General features: G+C 33.4%; 2 protein-coding genes across 3 annotated transcripts in view; both read left to right on the forward strand.

The window, feature by feature from the left end:
• Positions 1-3,907, forward strand: part of FucT6 (alpha-(1,6)-fucosyltransferase 8) — a 30,500-nt gene extending 26,593 nt beyond the window's left edge. Inside the window, exons 11-13 of the mRNA XM_073086196.1 lie at positions 687-848; positions 1,598-1,672; positions 2,333-3,907. Coding sequence (XP_072942297.1) covers positions 687-848; positions 1,598-1,672; positions 2,333-2,437 — 342 coding nt within the window. The 3' untranslated portion in view covers positions 2,438-3,907. The remainder of the gene's footprint in view (positions 1-686; positions 849-1,597; positions 1,673-2,332) is intronic.
• A 7,971-nt stretch (positions 3,908-11,878) lies between these two features.
• LOC140752104 (uncharacterized) lies at positions 11,879-18,226 on the forward strand. 2 transcript variants are annotated; one of them, XM_073086397.1, is made up of 6 exons: positions 11,879-12,168; positions 14,445-14,583; positions 15,309-15,467; positions 15,780-15,971; positions 16,539-16,730; positions 17,211-18,226. In XM_073086397.1, the coding sequence occupies exons 1-6, from the start codon at positions 12,082-12,084 to the stop codon at positions 17,477-17,479; spliced, it is 1,038 nt and encodes a 345-aa protein (XP_072942498.1). In that variant the 5' UTR covers positions 11,879-12,081; the 3' UTR covers positions 17,480-18,226. The 2 variants fall into 2 exon arrangements, with proteins under 2 accessions (XP_072942498.1, XP_072942415.1); XM_073086314.1 differs by having other exon boundaries at positions 11,890-12,168; positions 14,436-14,583; positions 17,211-18,225.
• Positions 18,227-25,729: the final 7,503 nt, after the last annotated feature.

Below are 25,729 nucleotides of genomic sequence, written 5' to 3' on the forward strand. Positions count from 1 at the left end.
TATTGAAAATTTTATAAAAACAAATAAAAAATTTGGAAATATCATTTTTTTATGGAAACATTGAGGCGCATCAGTACCTACCAAACAAAGATATAAAAGAAAATTGTTTGAAAAACAATAAGATACAGAACTCTTTCTGCCATATATGTGTGGCATGGTATCATTTCAAATTGTAATTAATTTGTATTATGTTATGTACATCACTTAAAAATATCACAATTATTTGGCTTTTTATTTGACTTAAACCTGGATCATTAGCTTATCAGACGGAAAACAACTGGCCTCAACTACCATATTATAACAGGATATTATCCGTATTCTTTCCATTAAAATTTTCATTCATTCGTCATATTTTAAAACAAATAACCGGCCTCACCTATCATATTAGAGCATAACTAATTTCACCATATTATAAAATGACTAGCTGATCCGGCAACCATTGTATTGCCATATAAATAAAAAAAATGTTAACGGTGAACAACCCTTATCACTTACGGGGAAGGAAAATTAGATAGTAGCCGATTCTCAGACCTACTGAATATGCATATGAAATTTGGTGAAAATCGGTAAAGCCGTTTTGGAGGAGTACGGTAACTAACATTGTGACACGAGAATTTTATATATAAGATATCAACCGTACAATTTCCATTCATTCAATCGTTCACTCATCACGTTCTCATTCCCAGGTGGGTCGCGTGGCGTACGAGATGATGCAAACGAATCGCGTGGACGCGTCGGACAGTTTCTACTCGCTGGACGACATCTACTACTTCGGCGGACAGAACGCTCACAACCGCCGCGCCATAATGCCGCACACGTCACGCGGGAACCAGGAGATATCCTTCCAGGTATGATTGATAGATAGATAGATAGATTACAAGAACTTAAGTAACAACAACAATCTTTTAAATATATATAACTCAGAAGTGACTGACTAACATAGTGATCTATCAACGCACAGCCCAAACCACTGGACGGATCGGGCTGAAATTTGGCATGCAGGTACATGTTATGACGTAGGCATCCGCTAAGAAAGAATTTTGATTAATTCTACTCCAAAGGGGATAAAATAGGGGACGAAAGTTTATATAAATCTTCTTAGTTAATAATATTACTTTGTAACGCGAGCGAAGCCACGGGCAAAAGCTCGTACATAATAAATAATGAAATCCAAAAAACACAAACTTAATTATAAACTTATGAACTTGTTGACTAAATATTCCTAAGAAATAAATTTATACAAAATTTAATATTAGATATTATATAGATGATGGCTAGACGGTTAATATCTTCTTGGTTTAATAGTATTTTTTTGGAGTAAAGTAGTAAAAAAGAAGTGGACACTGCCACCCATGAATTGGCGACTCCTCTGATGTTACAAATGTCCATAGGCGGTGATGACAACTTTCCATCAGGTAGCACGATTGCTTAATTGTAAGGCTACACAACAAAAAATCTATGATATACATAAAATAGAACATGGTCGATTTGAAGAAGTGACGTATAGAATTACTGATCTTCAGATATTCAGATATTATCAATAAATATAATAAATAAAATAAACTGATAAATGAAATATCTTTTAAAATATTTGTAGGTGGGCGATCTAATAGGCGTAGCGGGCAATCACTGGAATGGCTACGGTCGGGGGACAAATAAACGAACCAATGTGGTAAGTTATTTATTATTTAATTTTATTGAAAAAGTAGCAAATACTAATATTATTTTGCGACAAATTTTAGAACCACTCTGAACCTTTAGTCGAAGTTTAGTGGTAAGAACATGTGTGACTGAAAACCTTGCCTATTAAGCATAAATATAACTTCATAAACGTAAAAAAATTATATGCGTATTGTAAAATAGTAAATGTATGGCAAAGTGGCTATAATAATTTCCTATTTCTTTATAATTTAAGTTTTATTATTATATTAATAAAGCATTTATTTATAATGGAATCTTAGCTTGTTATTCATCAAACAATTCACACTTCTGTTTTATGGCAAGTCTCGATGGGCACGAAAGAGTAGGATAGTAAAGTCCGCGCCAAACTTCTAGTCCGCTCTGAATATAGAAATGAGTCGCGTCGCAACAGCAAATTGTAGATATTAGTGGGACTACGATAGCACGGGACTCTCGCCCGCGGGGACATAGTGCAGTTAGTGTGCCCTTACGTTGCTACGGAGTATATGCTTGTAGTCGTATTAGACCGCATTGACAGTCAGAAAAACTGCACCTGTATGCAAAAACTTCAGAGCGGACTAGAAGTTTGCCTCGGACTATAATGGGTTGATCATCGTCAATTCAGTTTCATAATATATTGCTTTTGTTTCAGAACGGCCTAATACCCTGGTACAAAACAGCTGACCACCTGGTCTTATATCCCTTCCCTGAATACAAGCAGGTTCCCTTGTACGACACACGGCAAAAGGAGTTATAGGTATTTTTTCGAAATGTTTTAAAGTTTGGACTTTAAACAGAAGATATTCTAATTTCTACGTGAACTTTGGGTATAAATAAATATTTTGATTGTCAAATTGATATATGAATGTAAACAAAAAGTTATCGTTGTCGAATATAGCGGTAGGTTGAGGAAAATAATCTTTTATGGATTGATATAAAGTACTGCCGTATAAAAACATACTTACAAAAAATAAGCAATGTCTGATTGATATAAAAAATATTGGAACATTTTATTGCTTTGCTTATATATTTTCAGCTTTTTTAACCGTTTATCTGTTTGTTTTATTTATGTTTTTATTTTTGGACTAAATTTTAAATATAAGCAAGAATACTAAGGAGATAAATTAAATTTTAAATTATTATGACATTGATATCACTGTCCGTATTTGAAACAATGTTTATTTTTATGGATAATATTTTTTGTTTACATTTTGTATTTTGAATTAAAAAAATAGCAAGTTATTACGTATACGTTACTAGTTCATGCGGTAATAGTGTAAATATCGGAGTGTCGCACTAGATCAATATTAGTGTATCGTGTACTCTCATGAGACCGAATTATGTACAACATTAGCTTAAATAAAGTCTATGAATGTGTATGGTTTTAATATTGAACTTTTTGCTTTAGATTTTTTTTAGCAAATGGAATTTTAATAAATAGTTGATTACTTTTATATTCGCTATAAATAGAAGTTGTCCAAATTAAGTTTTGAACAAGTTATGACGTAACGCGTTATTGGCAAGAAATTCTGTGTTCTAGTGGATGAAGGCCCAGATAATATTTTTAGAGGGGGACAAAATGGCGCGTCTATATTGTGTAACACATATATTGCGCAAAGATGTAACACATAATTTATTTTGAAATTAATCGACGTTGTATCGAATAGTAAAAACAATTTTCCAAAAAAAAAAAATGAATCTCTTCAACAGAATATAATTTGAAATTTTATGTTTGGTGTGTATTTTTCAAAATCTCAACCTATTTCAAGTTAAGTTATTGTTAGATATTCCACATATGCATATTGTAAATATTGTTGGTATATAATATTATTAATAATTTTGTTTTAGTTTTAAATTTTCAATTTAAAGTTCGAAGCCCAAATGCAACTTTTATGAATAAAATCTGTTTCTTGGAAGTAAATTTATTTTAAATAAAAATAATTACAATTTAAATAATTGAAATCCTGTTTCAAACTAGAAGAAATACGCTCCTTGAGTTCTAAGCATTATAATTATTACAATAAAATATTCAATAACTACGTATACCACTAAACAATGAAACGAATCGTGGTATATTTACGAGTATCTTTTAGTTATGTTTCTATTAGAAAAATATTTTATTATAATGATGTTAATTAAATGGAATATAACTTGGATGATTATGCAATTGTAATTTCTTTTTTAGTTCTGATAGGAATGTTTTTAAAATTTTAGTTCAATTTTATTTATGAATTGAATATATTGTTTATAATTAATAATAATAATTAATAATACTTATTAATAAGTATGATTTATATTAACGATTATTTTAATGTTGTATAGTTTATAAAAAAACTGTGCAATCTTTATTTCTCTTATATAAAATTTTAATTTCGTTTGAATATAAATGATCTGACTTTTAATGAATGAGATTATTTTAATTTAAAGTTAGTTTGAAATTGTAAAAAAAATAATTGGTTTAAATAGTAAAAAAAACAACTTATGTTATAAAAAAGGATATTAATTTAAGGCAATTTGTGCAAAGATTGGAATGTTAATTTTCATAATAATTTGAAGTGAATTTTTACATGAATTTTATTTTAATTCAACGGTGCTGTGGCGGTTAATTTTGACATATGCGGGTAAAACAATAATATGTGTGAATCTGAGATATATATTTTTGAAATTATACTTCTTTTGGCACGTTTGGGAAAAATTAAAAGAGTTATTTTTTACGAAGCACGCATATAATCTTTAAAATCGATACCATAAATCTGGAGTCCACGCCATCTATTTTTGGAGTGTTAAGCTCATAAGGCACATTAGTAAGGAAGTTATGTGAGTGTTATGTGAGTCACGTGATGAACTGTGTGTTTTAATATTGTTAATATAGATGGCGGTGTTACTAGCAATTATTCATTTGACTTGATTTTATCGCTTTTCTTACACGAGGACGATTAATTGGTAATTAGAACAATTCCTTTCACTTTCCTATAGACATTCCAAACGAAACCCATCGGTACCCATTATCGTATTATATTAATTGCTATCTATGTCTCTACGCTTTTTTGGAACTTTGTACACTATATTATGTTTGTCGTACTCGTAATTACCCCGACATAATTACCTGTGTAATTGAAGAATATAGGTAATATGAAATGTATCTCCGTTTTATGTATCTATTTTTTTAATATTTTTATAGTATACCTACTTCAAGATTTGGGTTTTTACTGTTTTGGGTAAAATATAATAAAGTAGTATAATTATGATTCTGACATAAGGTATATAGTATAAAAAATGTATGAGGGATGGAATATCATACATAATATGCAGTAATTTTCCTTAAATATAATTATATTGAGTATTTGGCTTTCATTGATCCGGATGAAATTTAGTAGACACGTGCCATAAATCAATAAAATAAAATAACATACTTTTCATTTTGGTAAAATATGAAAAAAAAAAGAAATGATTTTTCAAAATTTAATTGTTATTTTTAAGGCCTAATTGTCTTGTGTAGTCCTTTGACTTTTATTGACCTGTCTGTATGTATCCACATTCCATTTTATATATACGTATTTATTTTTATATATCGATTTTTATCTCCAATACCAGATACCTGTAAGATCAGTTATTACTCAGTTGAAATTTAGTTAGTTCTTCGATAGTTTTAGTTAGAAATAATTCCAATTTTTAGTTGATTAATAGACATGTTGAATCAAATATGGTCTACTGACAATTATAGGCACAACATTTTAGAGGATTTTTAAAAAAATATTTAAAAATTTTGGTTCTAAGACTATAGTCTGATTCATAATTAGGTGTCCAAAATGTAAACAAAGGTGTTGACCTATCAAGAAAATACGTTTCAAATGGTAGTTTCTTATTTTTGACAATATTAAATTAAAACAACAATAATAAAATAATAATCTAAAAATATTAAGACCAATTCACATTTTCTAAAATTTATATTACTTCAATTTCGTTCCATACAGTAATAATAATAAAAAACAAGGTTTATGGTAGAAAATTAAAATGTGATAATGGTAACACAATCGGAACCCAGAACATTTCTTGTGCCGTCATTTTTAAGTTTAGTAGCTGATTTGTTTCTTGTTAATTTTGACAGTGACATTTGTTTGTTTACATTTTGGACACCTAATTATGAATCAGACTATAGTATGTTTTTTTTATCTTAAGATTTTTAATATTCGAATATGGAAAATAATATATTGTTTTGTCGCAGTTTGTTTATATTTCTTGTGTAGAAAAGTAAGTCTTTTTTATTTAATTTGACATTTCATATAAAAAAAATGTAGGTAAGTTTTAGGTAGTTGTTTTAAGTTTTTATACTATTCTATTGCCACTTTGTCTTACATTAAACATAAATTGTATTTTAGTGCGTAGTTCGGACAATTTTGAGTAATTTTTGTTACATAAATTGTTATTTTTAAACAAATTAGTTCAACAGTTTTTAAACAACAATAACAATTTTTACTCATTTGTGGACTCATTGTTATAGGTATTATACCATAATAAGCTTTTGCTGGAGGTTGCACTTTTAAAACGGACACTTAATCTGTAAAAAATCTACTTTTACATGGGAGTTTCTTCAAAATCGGTTCAGACGTTCTCAAGATAAGCTCTTTTTGATTTATGGTTTCATTTAGTTCATAGAAAAAGCAATTGGCAATGATGTAACACATATTTTTGTAAAGATTTGCTGCGAATATTTAAAATTTTAAAATAAAGGTTGTATGTTCACCTGTTTGCCTTTCTAGCGTGGATGTAATTCTAAAATTAACTGAAACTAGTTAGTTAATGTATATTTTGCACATTTGTAGTATACTATTATTAATTCCAAAAAATAGAGTTACTATAATTTGACATCTGATTAACAGTGAGAACGCACGGAGTGTTTTTTTTCCGTCTCCGCCGCGAAAACGGAATAGCTGTTTTGTTTTAAAACTCACGAGACCGCATTTTCGCGCGGTAAGTAACCGCCGATGTTATATAGTAGCTATATGACAGAAAAAGATCGATATATTTTGCCTACCGTAACAGGACAGCGGATATAAATCGCATCGTACAAAAGCAACTGTCATTTATCCACATTTTTTATAATCTTACGCGCATTGCGGTTCCGCGTTCTCATGCGGAAGCGGGAATAAATAAACTGATGAGATCTTAGTACTTCTTTCTTGAATTATTGTATTTGGAATAGTTTTTCGAGGGTTAGAAAAGTGGTTAAAAATTGCTACAAATGTGTCAAAATTGCCTTGTATCCAGTGTACCTATGTATATGTCTGAATCGCATTTAACATTGTTATAAATAAGTAACTATACTATAACAGTTATAATACTTGTTATAATGTAAAGTACTATAACAGTTATAATACTTGTTATAATGTAAATTGTAAGTATATTGTATGTGTTACATTTTTTTGGGATATGAGCTTCAAGCGTTCTTCTATCTTCTGAGTAAAAAACTAAAAATCCAGTATAAACTGCAGCGGTTTTCAAACAACAACAAACAATTTATAGAACACTAGTTTTTGCCCGCGGCTTCGCCCGCGTTTAAAAGAAAATAGTATAAACATTAAACATACATAAAACTGAAAATTCGTACCTTCAACTTTGCTAACGATCATCACTTGATCAAATGCATAGTTTATGATTCAATCCTTACTAATATTGATTAAAGTAATCGATGTTTTGGGTCCAAAAGATTGATTCTCCGATTAATCGATCTTAGATCGCCATCCCTAGTTCCCGTGGGATTTCCGGGATAAAAACTATCCTATGTCCTTTCTCGGGTCTCAGACTATCCTTGTACAAAATTTCATTAAAATCAGTTCAGTCAGTGGTTTGGGCGTGAAGAAGAGACAACCAGACGGACAGAGTTACTTTCGGATTTATAATATTAGTAAGGATTGGAGAAAAAGGCAGGCAAATTGACAGACAAATTACCCTACTGGAGTGTAATGTTTTTCGAGCGTATGTAATGGATGTATATCTTATTCTTTGTACGCCATGAAGTCCCAAACGGCTTGACAGATTTTAACATGTGAGGTATCGTTGGATTCTTCTAAATCGTGGGTAAAATAGGCTATATTTTTGAGCAGTCGGATTTTTCGTTTTCATATAATTCCCTAGTTTAGTTATTTCTATATTTTGGTGTCGTGTAAATAGGCATAGACAATTTAGTTCGTGTCATAGCTGTTGAAGTAGTTTTTTTATTTATATTTTTATGTATTATTATTATTATTTTATTTTTAAGTATATTATTGAAATTATAAAGTTTATTTCTTTTACAGTTGTAATTTGTATGCAACTGTTTTATTCAAAATTTACGTTTATTTTATTTTATTTTATTATTTGTATATGTATTGTTAAGTATAGATAATACTTTTCTATGGTGCTTAAAGGACTTAGTTTTTTTTTTGGAAATGTTGGAATTAGTTAATTCAAACCCAATTTTCTTCGAATCATGTTCAATTGTTCATATAATATTATGAGTTATGTAATGATTTATAAAAACGTAAGTATAGAACAGCCGCTATTTTCGATCACAGTATTTATTGAATCAAGTGGTAATGTTATCGCGAATAATATATTCCACCTTAGTTGAAAATGTATCGAGTGTATTAATTTTGGTATAACACGACCATATTATTCAGTCCCCTAATAAACTTATGTTAAAATTATGTAATGTGCACGTTTGAATTAGTAGGTTATAGAATTTATTTAGACACTGTATAATTGTTGTACTAAGAAGGTTTTAACCCAATGTTTTAAAATGTTAGTTTTTTTTGGTTTATTTATTTAATTATTCGTATTTATAATAGGAGTATAAATTCTCCAAGCGATTAATAATTTCGTTTGATACATTGATGACGACCCATGTGGTTGACGTGACCATACCAGTCTGACACGTAGCGGGTTCCGGGTTCGATCTCTGGTTAGGCAGACATTTAAATGTTGAATTTTAATTTCCGTTCTGGGTCTGGGTGTTTCTATATTTGTCTTTGTGTGTATCATGGCAACCATAACACAGTAAAAAACTTAGTGTGGGGCTGGCTATAGTGTACAAAACGTTATTATTTTTTTTTTTGGAGAAATATCTACATAATTGTTTTTGTTTTAATTCATTTAAAATATGTATTCAAACAATATGTTGGCCAGTTTTTGTGTGTATGTTTGAAGTATTTTATGTATAATTTCAGGTTCTATTAGTGTTAATCTGAGATAATAAAATAATATGCTGTAGATAATAATAACGACCAAAATCTGAATGTTACGTTCACATTATCCTTTCTTTCAGTTGATTGCATAACTTTTTTTATGTTTTTTAATATAAGATGGACAATGCACAAGCTGCGTAAAGTTAAGTCTAAGTTGACGTGATTGAAATCGTGCTACAAATTAAAATAAGGCCTAAAATACAGTTATTTACATAACAGATACAAGAAATACAGTCTGTGAAAAGTTTTTTTTATTAGATTTTTTTTGAAGTAATTTTTAATGTTTGTTATTAATGCATCCGTATATAATTGAGGGGTATAAAAGCAAGTTATTTATGATTTACTGTTATGGAGTAATGAAATAAAAAGAGTAATTTAATGTTATTTTGGTAAACCATTTTACCCTAAATTATGGTGTATAAGCACTTTAATTCAAGGTGGTTCGGGCTAGTCGACAAAAAAATAAGCCACTTACTAAAACGAGTGTTGTAGCTGTGCTTGGGAACAAATACTTTACGTGTTTAAATAATTGATTGATATTTCTTACACGTATAATGAATTTTAGTAAAACTTTATTTTGTTAGCACTACAAAAGAAAAATCATATAAATGTAAATGGAAGTTAAGTAGAGGTGGCCTATTTTTTTGTATGCTTTAGTTTAAAAATAATTTTGGTCTAAAGTGGTTTCGTTTTTGCACTCCTCAATTGTATTATTGCTATTAGCCTATGTATATGAGTGGTAGACTGTTGCACGTTAGGCCTAGGTTACACTTGCACAAGCAAGCATAATATTTATAATACTTTTTGCACATTTGTCATATACATTCACTTTTTGACACTACACCAAGAAAATATTCAAAAACGTGAATTAATTTTTATTATTGTTTTTTAGTTTTAATTTAGACGATAAATTTTATGACTATACTTATGAATATTATTTTCAATTTTCAAAAAATGATCTGTTATTTTATCTTGAACTATGATTTCGAATATTTTTAAAAAGTAATAATGCGTGATTATTAATGAAATGTAAAAGTAATTGTGTACAAATGTAACCACAGCCCTCAAATTTTAATCAGCTCTTGTTGTAAACATTTTATTGAACTTTATATTGTTCGGAGCTTGTAAGTAATGATAATGTAATATGGACCTAAACTGTGTGTATATAGCTTTATTATAGTGTAAATAAAAGGGAAAGTAATATAAATAAATATGTATTATGAATTATCTGAGTGATTTTATTTACTTTGAACACGCCTTTGTTAGCTTTATTTGTATCTTACAATAAAACTAGTTGACCCGGCAATCGTTGTGCTGCCATATAAATAAAAAAATGTTAAGGGTGAACAACCCTTATCACTTAGGGGTATGAAAAATAGATAGTAGCCGACTCTCAGACCTACTGAATATAAAATTTGGTGAAAATCGGTGAAGCCGTTTCGGAGGAGTACGATAACTAACAGTGTGACACGAGAATTTTATATATAAGATAACATCTTGAAAGTCAAATTATCATAAACTTCTAATTGTGGTATCGAAATGAAATATTGTTCGAGTGATAATACTATAATTTTAAAACAAAAATAATTGGGCATCTTGGAGCTGATCTGAGGATGGAGCCAGAAGAAAGACAAGATTATTCGATGGCTACCCTGGAGTTTAGGCTCACATGATTGTTTTGACGAGTCCAGTAAATTTATTTCTAAGTCGAAACCTCACTTGCGTAATAAGATAAATATAAAAAGATAATGCTGACAGTGTACTGAGCTGAAAAAATATAGTAACGTTAATAATCATATGAAAATGCCATAATATGCGATAATAATATGCTTTTCCTCCTATTTTCATTTCAATGCGTCTAATTAAACCGTTTATTCTCAATACTTATAAATATATATTCAAAATACATTTATTATACCTACTGTTGCGGAACCCTCACTTATGTAAAAATATAGATAGGAAAAGATAATGCTGAAAGTGTACTGAGCCGTAAAACTATAGTAACGTTTATAAAAAGTTTAAAAGTCCATAATAAGCGACAATTTGGTTTTCCTTCTATTTTCATCTGAATGCGTCTAATTAAACCGTTTATTCCCAATACTTATAAATATGTATTTCTAATAATTATACTGTTGTACAGAATTTTCCTGTAAAAAGTGTTACACTTAGGCTCTTAATAAACAATTCTCAGAATCCATGAAAGAAGCATAAAACCTCGTAAGTGGCACTGCAATAAAACTGCAAGGAATTACCCGGTTAATAAACGGCGCAGAATCATTTCTCTCGAAGACTGATCTGCTTGTGGGGCAATGTGGCCATAGAAACTGCGATAAAACGCGTATTTGGGCATTATTTTATATCTAAGATTTTTCAAATTCAAATTTTATTTTGTGTATTTTTGTAGATTATTAACTTATGGTGTAAGTAGCTTCATGTACATTAATGAAATACATGTACGTTCTATTATAATGCTTAGATAATGTTTTAACTTAATTCACAGTAGATATACATTGAGAAGTTATAGCCTAGAGGTTTGAAATTGTAACATTCGGGGTTCGAATCCTATTCACACATCTGTAACGGTGTAACATCGAAACCTATGTGTCCTAAAGTTTAATAAAAGGGTTGTCAAAGTGTGGAATGTTTACCAAAGTGTATTTGACTAACGAGGTGTACCGTAGAATAACCTTAAACTTTTCGTACATTGTAGTGTTGTGTCTATCAGTGGGACAGTTATGGGTTGATAATGATGAAATATGTTATTATGTGATGTCTATAATATCTATGTAGGTAGGTACTATGAGTACACTTTGACAACCCGGGTGAACCGCATAGGAAACAGTACGCACTTACAAAATCGTTACGAACAGATACCCATCCAAAGACCACATTGTTTTCAAACATGGAGACTGTTTGCGACATGCGACTCGCCAACAATATGTTACACAATATAAACCAACAAATTTCACTTTCACCGCTACTTCTATGGCTCTACAGCGCTCGCGGCGAAAGGAGCTCGATTCAAGTTCAATAACACAGCATAACAGTACTAGTTGGTTGCTAGCAGCACGCGGTACTAACCGTTAACCCTGCACTTGGTAGACTGCATTGATATTGGTCAAAAGATCCCGTAAATAACGTAAAATATTAGTGTTATTGGTAAATGGAGTAAGTGAGAATGAGGAACGTTGTATTCATTGTAGTCGTCTGTTGTGTGACACCAGTGGTACTGCCGGCGAGGTATCTCCCGAAATGGAAGAAGCAGGTGAGATTGCATGAGTTTTTTAACACACGCACATTTAAGGTAAATGTATTACGATTACACAGTAAATTCACCGGTACTCTATATTTAGCTAAGAAGAGTGTAATAATTTGTAACTTTCCTATTATGTAGGGATCAAAATTACTACATATTACATATTAAACACTATTTGATATCATGTGTTATATCGATATCACTGGTATATCGTGCAAAAGTTCTGGAGGAAAAGGGAATATTATGATTTTTTATTTTTTTTGTCTCTAATCTTTTACTTTGGTACTAGACTTTTTTGGAAATCCTATATGTGCTATGAGCGCCATCCTCGTTGTATAATACCTTAGGATTCAGTGAATCTAATAAAGATAGACTTGTTTTTAGGTATTTATTAAAGACTTAAAAAGAAGATTTTAGTAAGAAAATTGGAAGCCTTTCGTTTTATGTAGACTCCTCACTTATGTATGTAAAATATACTTATTTAACACTAGATGTTGTGTTAACCCTGCACTGCACGTAGCCGGTCTGATTGCTAATCTTCTCCTGTGTTGACGATAGCATTAAATGATTTTAAGTAGTTTTAGAAATAAACGTCAAAACTTGAGATAGCTTATGAAGTAGGTACATATTAACTAAAACCGTAAAAAATTGTTTGTTTATCACTTCATTAATAATAATGTTATCAAAGCATATTTAGACGTTTTATGTATTGTAGAAAATTTAAGTATCTAGTGTATTGTAGAAAATTTAAGTACCCTAACATTAGAGAATTTTATTGATTGGATAAATTGTTAAACTCGCTACATTCTCTGAATTGATATATTTATACTGGGACACTGTACCTATAGGTATTTATCATGAAATTAAACAGTACTTGTATAAAACCTATTTCTATATACAAAGTTATATCTTCCGAATTACCCTCAAACCCTCCCGAACGATCTACAAGTGAGGATGCAATGCCCAAATAAGTCACTGATTCCTGGCAGAAAGCAAATTCTGTTCAGCACAAAATCCCCACAGAAACAACCTGTCTCAAACAGGTTCTAAAACCAACCTGTTTATTGAACTGCAATACGTTGCAGCCTGACCTGCTGATTTATTAACCTTATTTTTACATTAATACCTTCTTAAAAGATTAAGCATAATTTTGAGAGCGGCCTGTTTTCTCCGCTGTTTTCATCACGGCACACTTTCTTGTTGCTTTCACGACTTGTTATTAGAAAGTTCCTTGTGACTCACTGCGGTATTTACGTCCTGTTAGGAAGAACTGATGTCCCGCTGTCCACATCTTCGAATCTGGCGATATATCTTAAGATAAAAGTGAAAAGAAATTCGTGAGCTTTCTTCGCTCCGTTCAATGATTCCTTTGTTTTCAAGTAGGTCGTAGTGAATGTCCTTTTCTACTTACAATGGCTTGTATTTGTAAGGTATTATTATCTGTTGTAAATTTATTATCACGGACCTATTGTTCAATAGTATAGTGAGAGGAAATAGTCGTGTAGAATCTGAAATGTGTTGGTGACAAAATGAAGATCCTCTATTTGATTTTTTTTCTCATCTTTGCCAAGGGATGGGGCGAGAAGGAGGATTTAGATGAATAAATATTCTTAGAAATTTGTCACAATTAGCCCGAGCTGCGGAAGGTGCGGATCTCCTTAGTCCTCGACTTATATACTCCCAACCCTCATAGAATTATATCATAGATTGACACATAAACTTAGATTTTTACTACGTTAGAAATCTAATAATAATATTATTAAGAAAAAGTATGATGCTATCGGATAGAAAACCACATGGCACGTATGAAGCATGTATTATTGTGTTCCGATATTAATTACTATGACTACAGAATAACTTTAATTCACATACATAGGTAATTTAACGAATTGTTACTCTGTGTGTTACGAATGTATTTTAAATATTGGCTAAACTTCTACACTTTTCATCGTGTGATCTTCTTCAAACACTTGATCAAATCATATGTAGATACACATTGCTACTTTAATCATGAAATAAAATGAAGTAAAAATAAAGAATAACCGGCATGTTCACAAAATGTTTTATTTATTCAAAATGTACATTGACAACACGAAATTCTTTCACATAATCTCCTAGTTTTCTTTACCTCAGTTTGCGTATTTTACTTCACTATATTTCAATTTAATGTCTTTGTTCTTTCTACCTTAATGTGTGTTACTTAACACTAACCTCGCACATCTCCTAACACTCTGTGCTAACCCTGCACCGCTCGCTGACCTGGTCTCTACCCGAAGAGTGTCCAGGCGTGCGAGCTGCCGGCCGTCCAGAGCGAGTACAGCCACTACGTGTGCGACGACAAGGGGGAGCCGAAGTGCCTGCCGGGGTGGCAGGGCGATCTCTGTGACGTGCCCATTTGCAAGAAGGGATGCGATCCACTGTTAGGTAAGTAAACTTCATCTCTTTATAAATCCTTACATTGAACATAAGCAGTCATAAGCAATTTGGCCTCTTAATCTGGCGAAGAAGTTTTAATCCCAGTTACACACCCAGTTGAAGGTGGTAGAACCCTTTGTGGTTCGACTCCGGCGGCACCACCGCCACACCTATTTCTACCTAATAACAGCAGTATTAGGCGCTGCTGTGTTCCGGTTTGAAGGGTGTGGTAAGGGAGACAGACTTTTCCTAGGCGTTCCAGCTTAGTCCTCAGGAGTAGCGGCGCATCTGTGGTCGACCTCAGGTAGGAATACTTAATCCTATCTGGGGTTGATTACAGATGTCCATGGGCGGTAGTAGCCACTTACCATCAGGTGGACTGTATGCTCGTCTGCTACTCTTATATTATAAAAAAAAACACATTTGATTTTTAAAATTATATGGATATTAGGAATCAATTATCACATGCTTTAACGGCAAAGAAAATATTGTGAGGAAACCTATACGAAAATTTTTCAAAGGTGTGTGAAGTCAACACGCCAACAAGCCAACACGCACTTTGCCATCGTGGTAGGCTTTTGACCTAAATCATCAGTGGAACATTTATGTATATCAATAAATAAACACATCATGGTAAAATTTCTCATCATGTCTTTATCAAGAGCTCCCAAAATATGTGTTTTTTGTTCTTACGAAGTTACGTTTATGTGTTAGGTAATTCATTTTTTTTGCAGGGTACTGTAAGCGTCCTGGAGAGTGTCGTTGCAAGCTAGGCTTCTACGGGGAGAAGTGCAACAAGTGTATCCCGTTGCCCGGCTGCCAGCATGGTTACTGCAACGTGTCCTTTGAGTGCATTTGTCGTGATGGATGGGACGGCATATTCTGTTCTGAACGTGAGTTTCTTTTAAATATGTTTTTTAGTGTTTAAGACCTCAGCGCCGTGACTTGCGACCGGTGTTCAAACGTTGCCGAGTGTAGCGTTTTTTCACTAGAGCTAAAGTGATGCTAAAAGTCTCTTGGGTCATTAATCTAGTATGACCTAGAAAGCAGCAAAAATCGAGCAGATCCGTTGTTTAAATTATCGCAATTTCTCAAATTGTAATGATTGCAACAAGTCCAAAATCGTCTACAATTTTGTTTAGCCCAAAAGACTAAAGTAATTTGGGCCAACATGATTTTTGACCATGTATTCATCCAATCCACAGCAATCTGCCGATCAGACTGTCACGCGACGCGTGGCTTCTGCGAGTCCCCTGGTGAGTGCAGATGCCGGCTGGGTTGGGCTGGACCCACGTGCCGCGCCTGTCAACCACTCCCTGGTTGCCAGCATGGTTACTGCGACAAACCGTTGGAATGCAAGTGCCTGCCTGGATACACTGGCCTGCTGTGCCAAACACGTGAGTATATTGTCGATATTGTTTTTAAAATAGACTTTAATAATAACTGTTTCTAGACGTTCCTTCATACAATGCGATAATGTTTTCGTGATATTGATGTCGTTGAAGAAACGAAGAGTTTGATAGCTAAACTTCTTTTGTGTCTTTTCGTCTTCGCTCTGCACTTTTATACTTTTATTTCCCTGATGAAATTGGTCTGTTAGGGTTCAGTATAATACTGTCAGTATTTAGTTTATATTGGGTTAGATTTGACTTATTTTTTTGGTAGATCGATATTTATACGCCTTCTGCATGTAAATATTTTACTAATAATCAACATAGCTACTAAACTCTATAAATTGCAAGTGTATTCTTGTTTATGAACACCGCTCCCCTTTTAACGTAAATAAATCTAGACAGCCCTTTATCTGATTTCTACGACTTATTTGCAAGTACCAGTAAGATAACAAATATTTTACAATAGGCTGCATTCTATTATATTGATCCGTTTTTGATAACCTGTGTGGCGTCTCCACAGCGATATGTTTAATTGTGATACGTTTTTGATAATCTGTGTTGTGTCCCCAGCGATATGCTCCCCCGGTTGCCACGGCGAGCGCGGCTACTGCCGGCGGCCGGGCGAGTGCCGCTGCAAGGTGGGGTGGACGGGCGCCACGTGCGCGCAGTGCCACCGCTACCCCGGCTGCGTGCACGGCACCTGCAACCGCCCCTGGGAGTGCCTGTGTAAGAAGGGCTGGGGCGGCATGCTGTGTGATGAAGGTGAGGAATTTGTTATCATTTTATTATTCTTTTTTATATGATGTAGAAGAAGCAATCGTACGTGCAGTTCATCTGATGGTATGGTCCATGGACATCTGCAATAAACCCCAGATAAGAGCCCTAAGTTGTTACCCCCGAAGACTTAGTTCATATAATTAACACACTTGTTAAAAGGCAGTATGCTCCTTTATATATTTCTTATGTAACTATGAATTGGTCAACTTATTGCTGACGTTACAATGTAGATGGTATCTGACTTTCTATATTTGTCTATCATTAAAAATAACCTGTGTGTGTAGTACTGATGGTATTTACTTTTTTAATAATGTCATTGATGCCGTTCCCATAAAGACGGCGAAATTTTACATTTGCAAGTCTTTTTACGAGTACATAATATATTATTGAAATACCTTATATTTCCCGATTGACCTCAGAATTCTTAACCTACTAAAAATAACTTATATAATCTGCTTGTTTCAGAGTTAAATTACTGTGAGAAGAACGAAGGCACATGCAAGAACGGTGGTAAATGCCAGTCTCTTGAGTCCGGCGACGGTCACTTCAGGTGCGACTGCCCGCCAGGGATCAGCGGGCGGCACTGCGACAACCTTCCTGACAGCATGACGTCCACCACCGCGAACACCACCCTCGAGAGCACCACTGAACCGGTTATTACCAGCTCGGAGGAGACAGTATCTACAGAAGAAACGACGAAGGAACCCAGTAATGGTGAAAATGAGACTGAATGATTTGATTTATTTATTGTTTAGTCTTAAGATTATAAAGACTAAGTGCTAGGCCACGGACTTGAGAGTAGCGACAAGAGAGGCGAGTTTTGGGTCTTAATTTGATCGCGATCCGCTGTCGCCTGTCTCTCATTCGTATAGCAAGCTTTATACATTTCTTTATATTTTTTGGTTAAAGCTTGTCGCTGTCGCTTATCGTGACGAGTCCGTGGCTTAGCGGTAAAGTTTACTTAATGACTAGTAGGTAAAATGACTAAAAGGAATTACAAGGAATCATTCGAAGACTGCAAATTTGGATGTAAAGTTTATGAGAACTACTCTAAATTAAGGACATTTTCAGTGAAATTTGCATGTATCACGCGAATGTGATTTCTCAAAGGCTCATTTTTATCGTTAAGTTTACTAATTTCTCCATTTTCTTACGTTTAAACAGCTACTAAATTTACATCTGCAATATTATCTGTAATGTATTATAATAAAGGTTCTATTATAAAGATAAAATGGTATGTATAACTTTTTAATCCACGCTATCAGGTAAATATATAGGCATTTCTAAAAACTCGAAATTAACAATATCTATAAATACCTATGTACTTTGCACTTTATTTCGCTTTTTTCTTGATTAAAATGAGCCTTTAGGACGAATTTGGGAACATTTAGTAAATAATTTATTTAAGTTATTTATTCTAGATTAAGTTTTTTATTGTAGTTAAAAATAGGGAAAGGTTCTTTGTTTTAATTTGATATTTTATAAATTTATAATAAAAAAATAAAATTGTTTAATTTTTGGAAATAATGAGCTCTATCCCTTACAAAAAGAATTATATAATTTAACTCCCGAATGGCAATTATATTGTTTATCATATAATATTCAGTTGTTAAAACAGAAAGCTTATGTAACAATGTTTTTAATTTGGTAAAAAACACATGGACAGCAGACATGCTGCTGACAATGTAAGCTGCATTTACGGCGATCGATGATTAACACCTGGTATTAATAGTCAATCTATCCAACTTTTCGCCACAAAACATCGAAGTTTGACAATGTTTTAGATGAAGAAATTGTCATAGCGTTTTTATTTAACCATATTAATTATATCCTTTCAAAAATTGCATACAACTTTGTCGAATTTTGAGTTGGCTACCAATGTCTAAGAAAAAAATGGTGGCTGCGAGACATTCGAAATTGGTTCGGGATAGCAAGCGCAGCTGAACTATTTCGCTTCTCAAAAAACCGTGAGGGATTTAGAAAGCTGATAGCCGACTTTCATTACTAGAGAGGCACCGCAAGAAGAAGAAGACCAATGTCTAAGTCCATTGAAACTTTAAATTAGATTGATGGGAATTTAATTTTCCACTCCACTATTTCCTTTTTCTTACTATTTACAAGATTTTTATAATTAGTTAACACGTGTAAACTTGTGCATTTTGTAATCATATTCGTGTCACATATGAAGCCGGCGTTATTGCAACCGGGAATGAGTTCAGTTTTTGCGTCAAAACGCGCAATCTTAACTGATACCTATCGTCCTACAGTTTACTTTTCAAATTCCGATAAATTAGATTAAATATTTCTTGGATATGTTATATAATAATTTTATCTCAAGGGAATAGAAAGAAATGTATTGCCGGTGTGGCGAGAATGTGACGTATCGGTTGATTGAATGATTTTTCAAAATAAGTCACAAAATTATATCTTTATTTAATAGGCAACGTGCTGGGGATTTCTTTGGTGTTAAAAATTTCTACAAAATCATCATTACCTTATTATCAGGTTCCTGGTTGCACCAGATACCCTTGTAGACTAACTGGAATGCTTGGTACCACATTTCTCAAACTACAACACATCAGCGCTGAATACTGCTGTTATTATTATTATTTTTATAATATAGAGGTAGCAGACGAGCATGCAGTCCACCCGATGGTAAGCGGGTACTGCCGCCCATGGACATCTGTAATCAACCACAGATAGGATTAGATATTACTACCTGAGGTCGGCCACAGAAGCGCCGCTACCCCTGAGGACTAAGCTGGAACGCCTCAGAAAAATCTGTCTCCCTTACCACACCCTTCAAAACGGAACACAGCAGCGCCTAACACTGCTGTTATTAGGCAGAAATAGGTGTGGCGGTGGTGCCGCCGGAGTCAAACCACAAAGGCTTCTACCACCTTCAAAAGCATTAAGCAGAAATAGGTGCCGCTGGTGTCCAACCATAAAGGTTCCTTCCGTTACCACATGTAAAGGGTGATTATGCTTTTTTGCGAGGGGTTTTGTTGCCACCGAAGTTAATTTACGGAGATAAACACTATTTTTAATCGAGTTCAAAAAAGGAGGAGGTTACTCAATTCGACCGTATATATGCTTTTTTTTGTTTTTTTAGCACTGTAATAAATGGGTTGAAGACACCTAACCAGCTGCAGTAGACCAGATGGCGTACATGACACTCACGTAAATCCAATAAAAAATATTGCATTTGGCACATACTACTTGCGTCATTATAAAATTGTTCGATTTATCCGGCATGTCAACTAATTTACTAAACTTTTTATGCTATGTATACAATTTTTACACAAAAAACATACCGTTGTAGATGGTGGCAATGTAGACATTTATCTAGAATGGTTGTATGTTACGTAACTTTGAGAGCTATTTGGGCGATACAATGTTTGCAATTACAAATATAAATGACCACGAACCACGGATAATTCTACCTTCATCTAGACTAGATATTTTTAGATAGATACTTAGATTTTTTGCGAATGTAGTGTACATACCCACATGGACTTGAACCTTAACCCTTTTCAATTTGAGAGTCTCGTATCCAGTAGTGGGATAGTAACAGATTCATGAAAACGACGTTTTTAACTAACCCAAAGCGTAATTCTCTATTGATCAGATCTAGCTATACCTACATCAATAGTCGACAGTGCATCGTGCTGTTAAGATTAATAAAAAGATGCCTATATATTAAAACCATAACGTTTATTAGGTACTATTCCACTTTTTCATATATATATGACATAAACCTTGAGAGTTTTCTACACGAGCCATGCCGGATTTTCATTCGAAAAATTTTATATTTCATCATTTATTTTTGAAGTAATCGAAGTAACTATATATCAATATCGGTTTTATAGTAATTTCCTTTGACTCTGAGCACGAGAGAATGTCAAATTTACAGCTGTTTATATAAAAAAAGGGACAGAACGGACATATAGATAGCTACAAGAACATTTTCTTGTTTGGTAATTCACTGCAGTTTCTATAAAAACGACCGTATATCATCTACACAAATATTCGTCCAACTCCCAATCTGATGAAATCGGCGCGGCATGTAAACGCCTGATAAGTGGAATTGGTCAAAAACTTGCCTCGATTCACAAAAACCGTGGCCATTTTTATGTCGGTCGTTCAAACGTGGAATGCTCGATTAATTTACCTATTCGAGGCTGCATTCGGAGGTAATTCCTGACATACCCTCTGTAAGGAATTGTACCCTAGTTAACTGATCCTAATGCATAATCAAAAGCTTAAGACTAGGCTCGCAGGCCAGCTCCGCCTAATATACAAGCGTGTTGGTGTTCCGTCGTCAAATGACAAAACCTTTACAATTTGATTCTATCTATCTGTCCGAATGTGTGTTCTACTGTCGGACTTTTTATATGTAACAGGCACTTAGAAATAATTAGGTTTTATTTTGGAAATAGAGGACGAATGTCATACATGAATATGAAACTCTGGGTGTAAAAACTAGCAAGTAATTAAAAATAACTCAAACTTATTTCATTCTCATATCGCGCAATCTTTAACAGTACAAACAGACATTTAATTTAATTACTTGTATATAGCGATTTACATACTGCATGTGTTAAGATCATTCTGATTTTGGTAAATGTAACTTGTAAAAGCCGCGTAAATTCTACTAGCGTTCTAGGTTTTAAAATTATAAGAAAAAACATCTTACTAGACAATTATTTAATGAGGAAAATAGAAACCGAAATAAAAACTAGATGCAACAAGTAGATCACATAGAATGGGCATAAAAGTGAAACAAAATTAACAAGGCCTAATTATGTAATAAAAAAGAATGAACGAATTAAGCCGCACAACAGTCGCGCCATAAAGAAAGAGCCAAGCCAGTAAGCCAAGAAGCCAAGAAGTAATGTCACTTGCGCTGCCTTAAAATCAAAGATGTTTGACGAAGTGGAATCCAACGAACCTTCATGTTCAAATTCATCCAGCCGTTTAGGCCACAAGAATGCCTAAAAAATAGACATACAAAACATACAGTCGATAAACATAAACCTCCTTCTATCAGTCCTTCTATATATAAAAGTAGATAATATTTTTGTCTATCCGGGCGCGTTACTATATATTACGTTACTATATTTACACATAATGGTACATGACTATCAAATTTTATGGGTCAGGCGTAGCTTAGTCACACATACATCTAGTCGGAACACATATCAATGTCTGCACAGAACCCGTTTATATGTGGGCCAGTCTGGATTTCGTAACTCAGGAATCAGATCGGTTACCTTTTACTATATTATGTTTCTGTGGGCCGTCGAACTAGCGAGGCGTCACCCACTTATTACGAGATGTGTAGATTTTGAAGTCCCTAGAAGTAACCTGTCCTTTAATGTTTAGTTATTATTAAGTTTGTAGACTACTTAATACTAATTTAATACTTATTGACGACAATGATAGCTTAGTGGTTGAATCTCGGGTAATTCGAGATTCAAATCCCAGACAAGCACCTTTGATTTTCATCATTACACTTGCTATAGGAAAACACCGGGAGGAAATCTACACGCCTTAGAATTCTAAAAAGTTCTGTCAATTATATCGATTTGCACTTGAACGCGGTGATGTGCCTTTAACCCCACTCACTCTGGCCCGTGAGAGGAGGCCCGTGCCCTGAAGTGGAACTGTAAAAGTTTGAAGGTAGAAGTAGAAAAATATTGTAGACTTTTATAAACCCGTGAATAACAACTTGAAGCATTTTAAACAACACTGCAGACTGATGTTGCCGTTGTAAGGAAGAAGTGGTGGCAGTGGTGCTGCAACCAATACATAAAAGGTTCTGTGATCCTAAGTATCTAATGACCATTTATAATAAAAGATATATTACAAACATGACCTACAAAAATACAGACGAGCTAAAACCATTGGTATTGCAACACAGGAAGTTGCCAATACCTAAGTCGTCCTTGCTGGCTGCTAAGTTTAGTGCACAGGTTGAAATTTCTATATAGATAAATGTGTGTTAAAGTGTACGTATATTGCTATGATAATAAAAAGAATGCTACGGTCGTGCCGCTTTTTTATTTTTTTTGTTCGACTTGCGGAAGCACTGCCGTGCCTCCAGATGAAAACAATTGATGCAGTATCGTACTTAAGTATATTTATGAGTTTTTATTAAATTGAATTACGACACGAACTTGAAGTACATCTTATGATAAGTAGACAATGCCTCTGATAGACATCAACAAATAATCGACCTTAAAAAGCAAATAGATTTATCTGAAGCCGCTCACAGATGCGTTGCTATTTTTGAGGACAAGTTGGAACGCGTCGTGTTCTCCAATATCATCTTTCAGCAGTCTATAAGAATATAGAAACTGCAATAGCAGTAGAAAGAGAGAGTGGATAATGCAAAAATAGGCGGTGGCACCTCAGTGACTAGGTGGGGAATTCGAAATATGACACAAGTCATTAAACTCTACCACATAATAAAACTCCGACAAATACATGCGCAGAATTTGGCGGAAGGCAAAACTATAATACCCAAAACATAGCTTAAAACACCAAGTTACCCAATTAATGTCTCATATTCATACTTTCTGCATTATTGCATGAAATCTTAAAGAAACTCGCGAGGAAAGCCACTATGCAATTAAAATATTTAGCATTCCGTACACATGTCCACTAATTTTGGTTACATGTGAAGGAAATTGCAGACATTACCGTAACGGGAAACTGGCTTTTCTTTCTGTCAAATTTAGACCCTAATCGGATATTTATGGGTGTTAAAAGATCTTGGCGTGGTTCGTGGGTTCGTCACACACTTTATTGGGATAACTAAGTCAGGCTTTGCTCTCGTTAATTTAATTAGCAGTTAAAGATCTATGTATCCTCGGGCGGTCTTTGGTATGTCATAATTATGGAGTGTTATTAAAATGTATAAGGGGCAAACATTTTGTAATGTAATGTTACGTATTATTAAATCGTAATTATACAAAATGTGTATTGGTTTATTATTGAATTACTGTAGAAACTAGTAATAAATTGTAAATGATGAAAAACAATGCATTTGGTTCATTGCTAAAGAATGTGTTTAGTAGGTTTACTTTTTTAGTCGGGTAGCAAAAAGGTCTAATTAAATAAAATAATTTATTTGCACAGACATAGGTACGGCTTTGGCAACAAATTTGTCCTCTATAATTCACCGCTAGACACTAGACTCTCGAATTTAAAATAAATAACGACAGTTTAATATAAAAATAATAATTTAGAAAAACTTTTTAATTTATTAGTCAAATACAAACTCAGCTTGTATGGGATGTTTCAACTTAAGTCAAGTATAAATTAAGGTAACTATTAATGTCCCGCTAATTGAGTATGGCAAAGCACCATAAAATATCAGAAATGTGACAAGCAGGAAACTGAATGGAGCGAATATGTGCCCGTATTCGAGAACAAACATAATTTATCCTTTCATTTCCTTGCTTGCAAAACCCATGGATTCCGATGGATTTTACTAGGGATGGCGATCATTCCCGAAAACGACGTCTGGGAAATCGATCCGCAAAAATATCTAAGACTAAAAGATCGATTTATTTGCTGATTTCGTAAGGTATGGACGAAGAAGGCATCACTCTTTTTTGTACTGTCTACAACTAAAGACGACCGAATAAAAAATCCAAAAAAACCTAGTAAATTGTTGTGTGATTGCCACAGAATGAAAATTAGATTTTTTTGGTATCTCAGATTTATTTTTAGTGTTAATTAACGCCTTATTAATGCCTTTATATTATTAATCAATCTATCCAATGTCTTCACAATGTCAATTCTGCATATTAGAATTGTCACACTTTGTTTCTTGGGTTTTAATAATTTAGTAATCAAGGGTGTAAATAAATCATGTTTTATACCAAAAAATCTATCACATTACTCGATCTTAGATCGCCATCCCTATTTAGCGCGCATGGCGTTTTGGCTGGCAAACTGGAGGCGTGCCTTATGATGCAATTGTCGTCACTAAAATTTTTGTGATACATAAGTATTTGAGAAAAGCAGACATGTTTTTATCGCATTATTTAGAATGTTAGAATTAAATGCATTAAGCGTTTTCTAAACTTTCCCACGGCTTTTTTTCATGGCTTATTTAATTATGCGTCAAAAAAGTTTATATTTAAAGAATACATTTAAATAATTTCAATTTTGCTTATGATTTTATAGGTATATTTATGATTTTATAAGTTGATGCATATCAGTAAGCATGAAGTATATTGAAATGTAATGTTCGTAAAACTGCATGGTTTGAGCTGCGACTAGCGCTACACCCAATGATACATATATCATTGGCTACATCTGTTTTTTTCATATAACACCTGATTTTATTTGAGTGTTTTGAAGGGCATATTTAGTCTTTTGTACTTCTGGAGCTTACACCATGGGATACATACAACCACCGCTGGGGTTTAAGTTATTATAAATCTCACATAACCCGATCGTCCCTCGCAGAAAGTCGGGTATCTTTAGAACCCTCCCCAATGCAAGAAAAGGAATGTCCTTTACATTTAGTTGCTAATCTTCGCTCCAGATCAATGGATTGCAAACAGGTTTGGTACTAAGTACTAAATAAAAATCGTATTCCGATTTATTAGCGCATATGAAGCTACTGATTAATGCTACGGTTAGGAGTGGCTCACTCAGTATGGATACAGGGCGTATTCATTCACCGATCCTAAATTGGGCATATTAATGTTATTGAAGAAACATTTTAAGTACTTCTCTATAGTCAGGGCGTAAGATATTTAATGAGCGTATGTAAGTTTGAGTTCAATTTAGGAATACCTTGACTAATATTAGGTGTGATAATTTGTGTTTTTTAGGCTAATTACTGACGTGATATTTCACTGACAAGAGATAGAGATAGCGGCATGTTTGATAATTTTTTAAATGGTGCGGTAATAGCTTTACAAATGAGTCTTACGAATGAGATTTGTAGACTTACGGCAATT

The sequence above is a fragment of the Epargyreus clarus genome, unplaced genomic scaffold, assembly GCF_041222505.1.
Source record: "Epargyreus clarus isolate Ecla_fem2 unplaced genomic scaffold, WU_Ecla_fem_2.2 ptg000001l, whole genome shotgun sequence".
Lineage (NCBI taxonomy): Eukaryota > Metazoa > Arthropoda > Insecta > Lepidoptera > Hesperiidae > Epargyreus > Epargyreus clarus.

Bases quoted from the DNA above. Each gene is read 5' to 3' on its own strand.
- LOC140752104 (XM_073086314.1), top strand. From the start codon at position 12,082: ATGAGGAACGTTGTATTCATTGTAGTCGTCTGTTGTGTGACACCAGTG. The intron at 14,584-15,308 runs GTAAGTAAACTT...TTTTTTTTGCAG, and splicing joins GGGATGCGATCCACTGTTAG to GGTACTGTAAGCGTCCTGGA. The intron at 16,731-17,210 runs GTGAGGAATTTG...TGCTTGTTTCAG, and splicing joins CGGCATGCTGTGTGATGAAG to AGTTAAATTACTGTGAGAAG.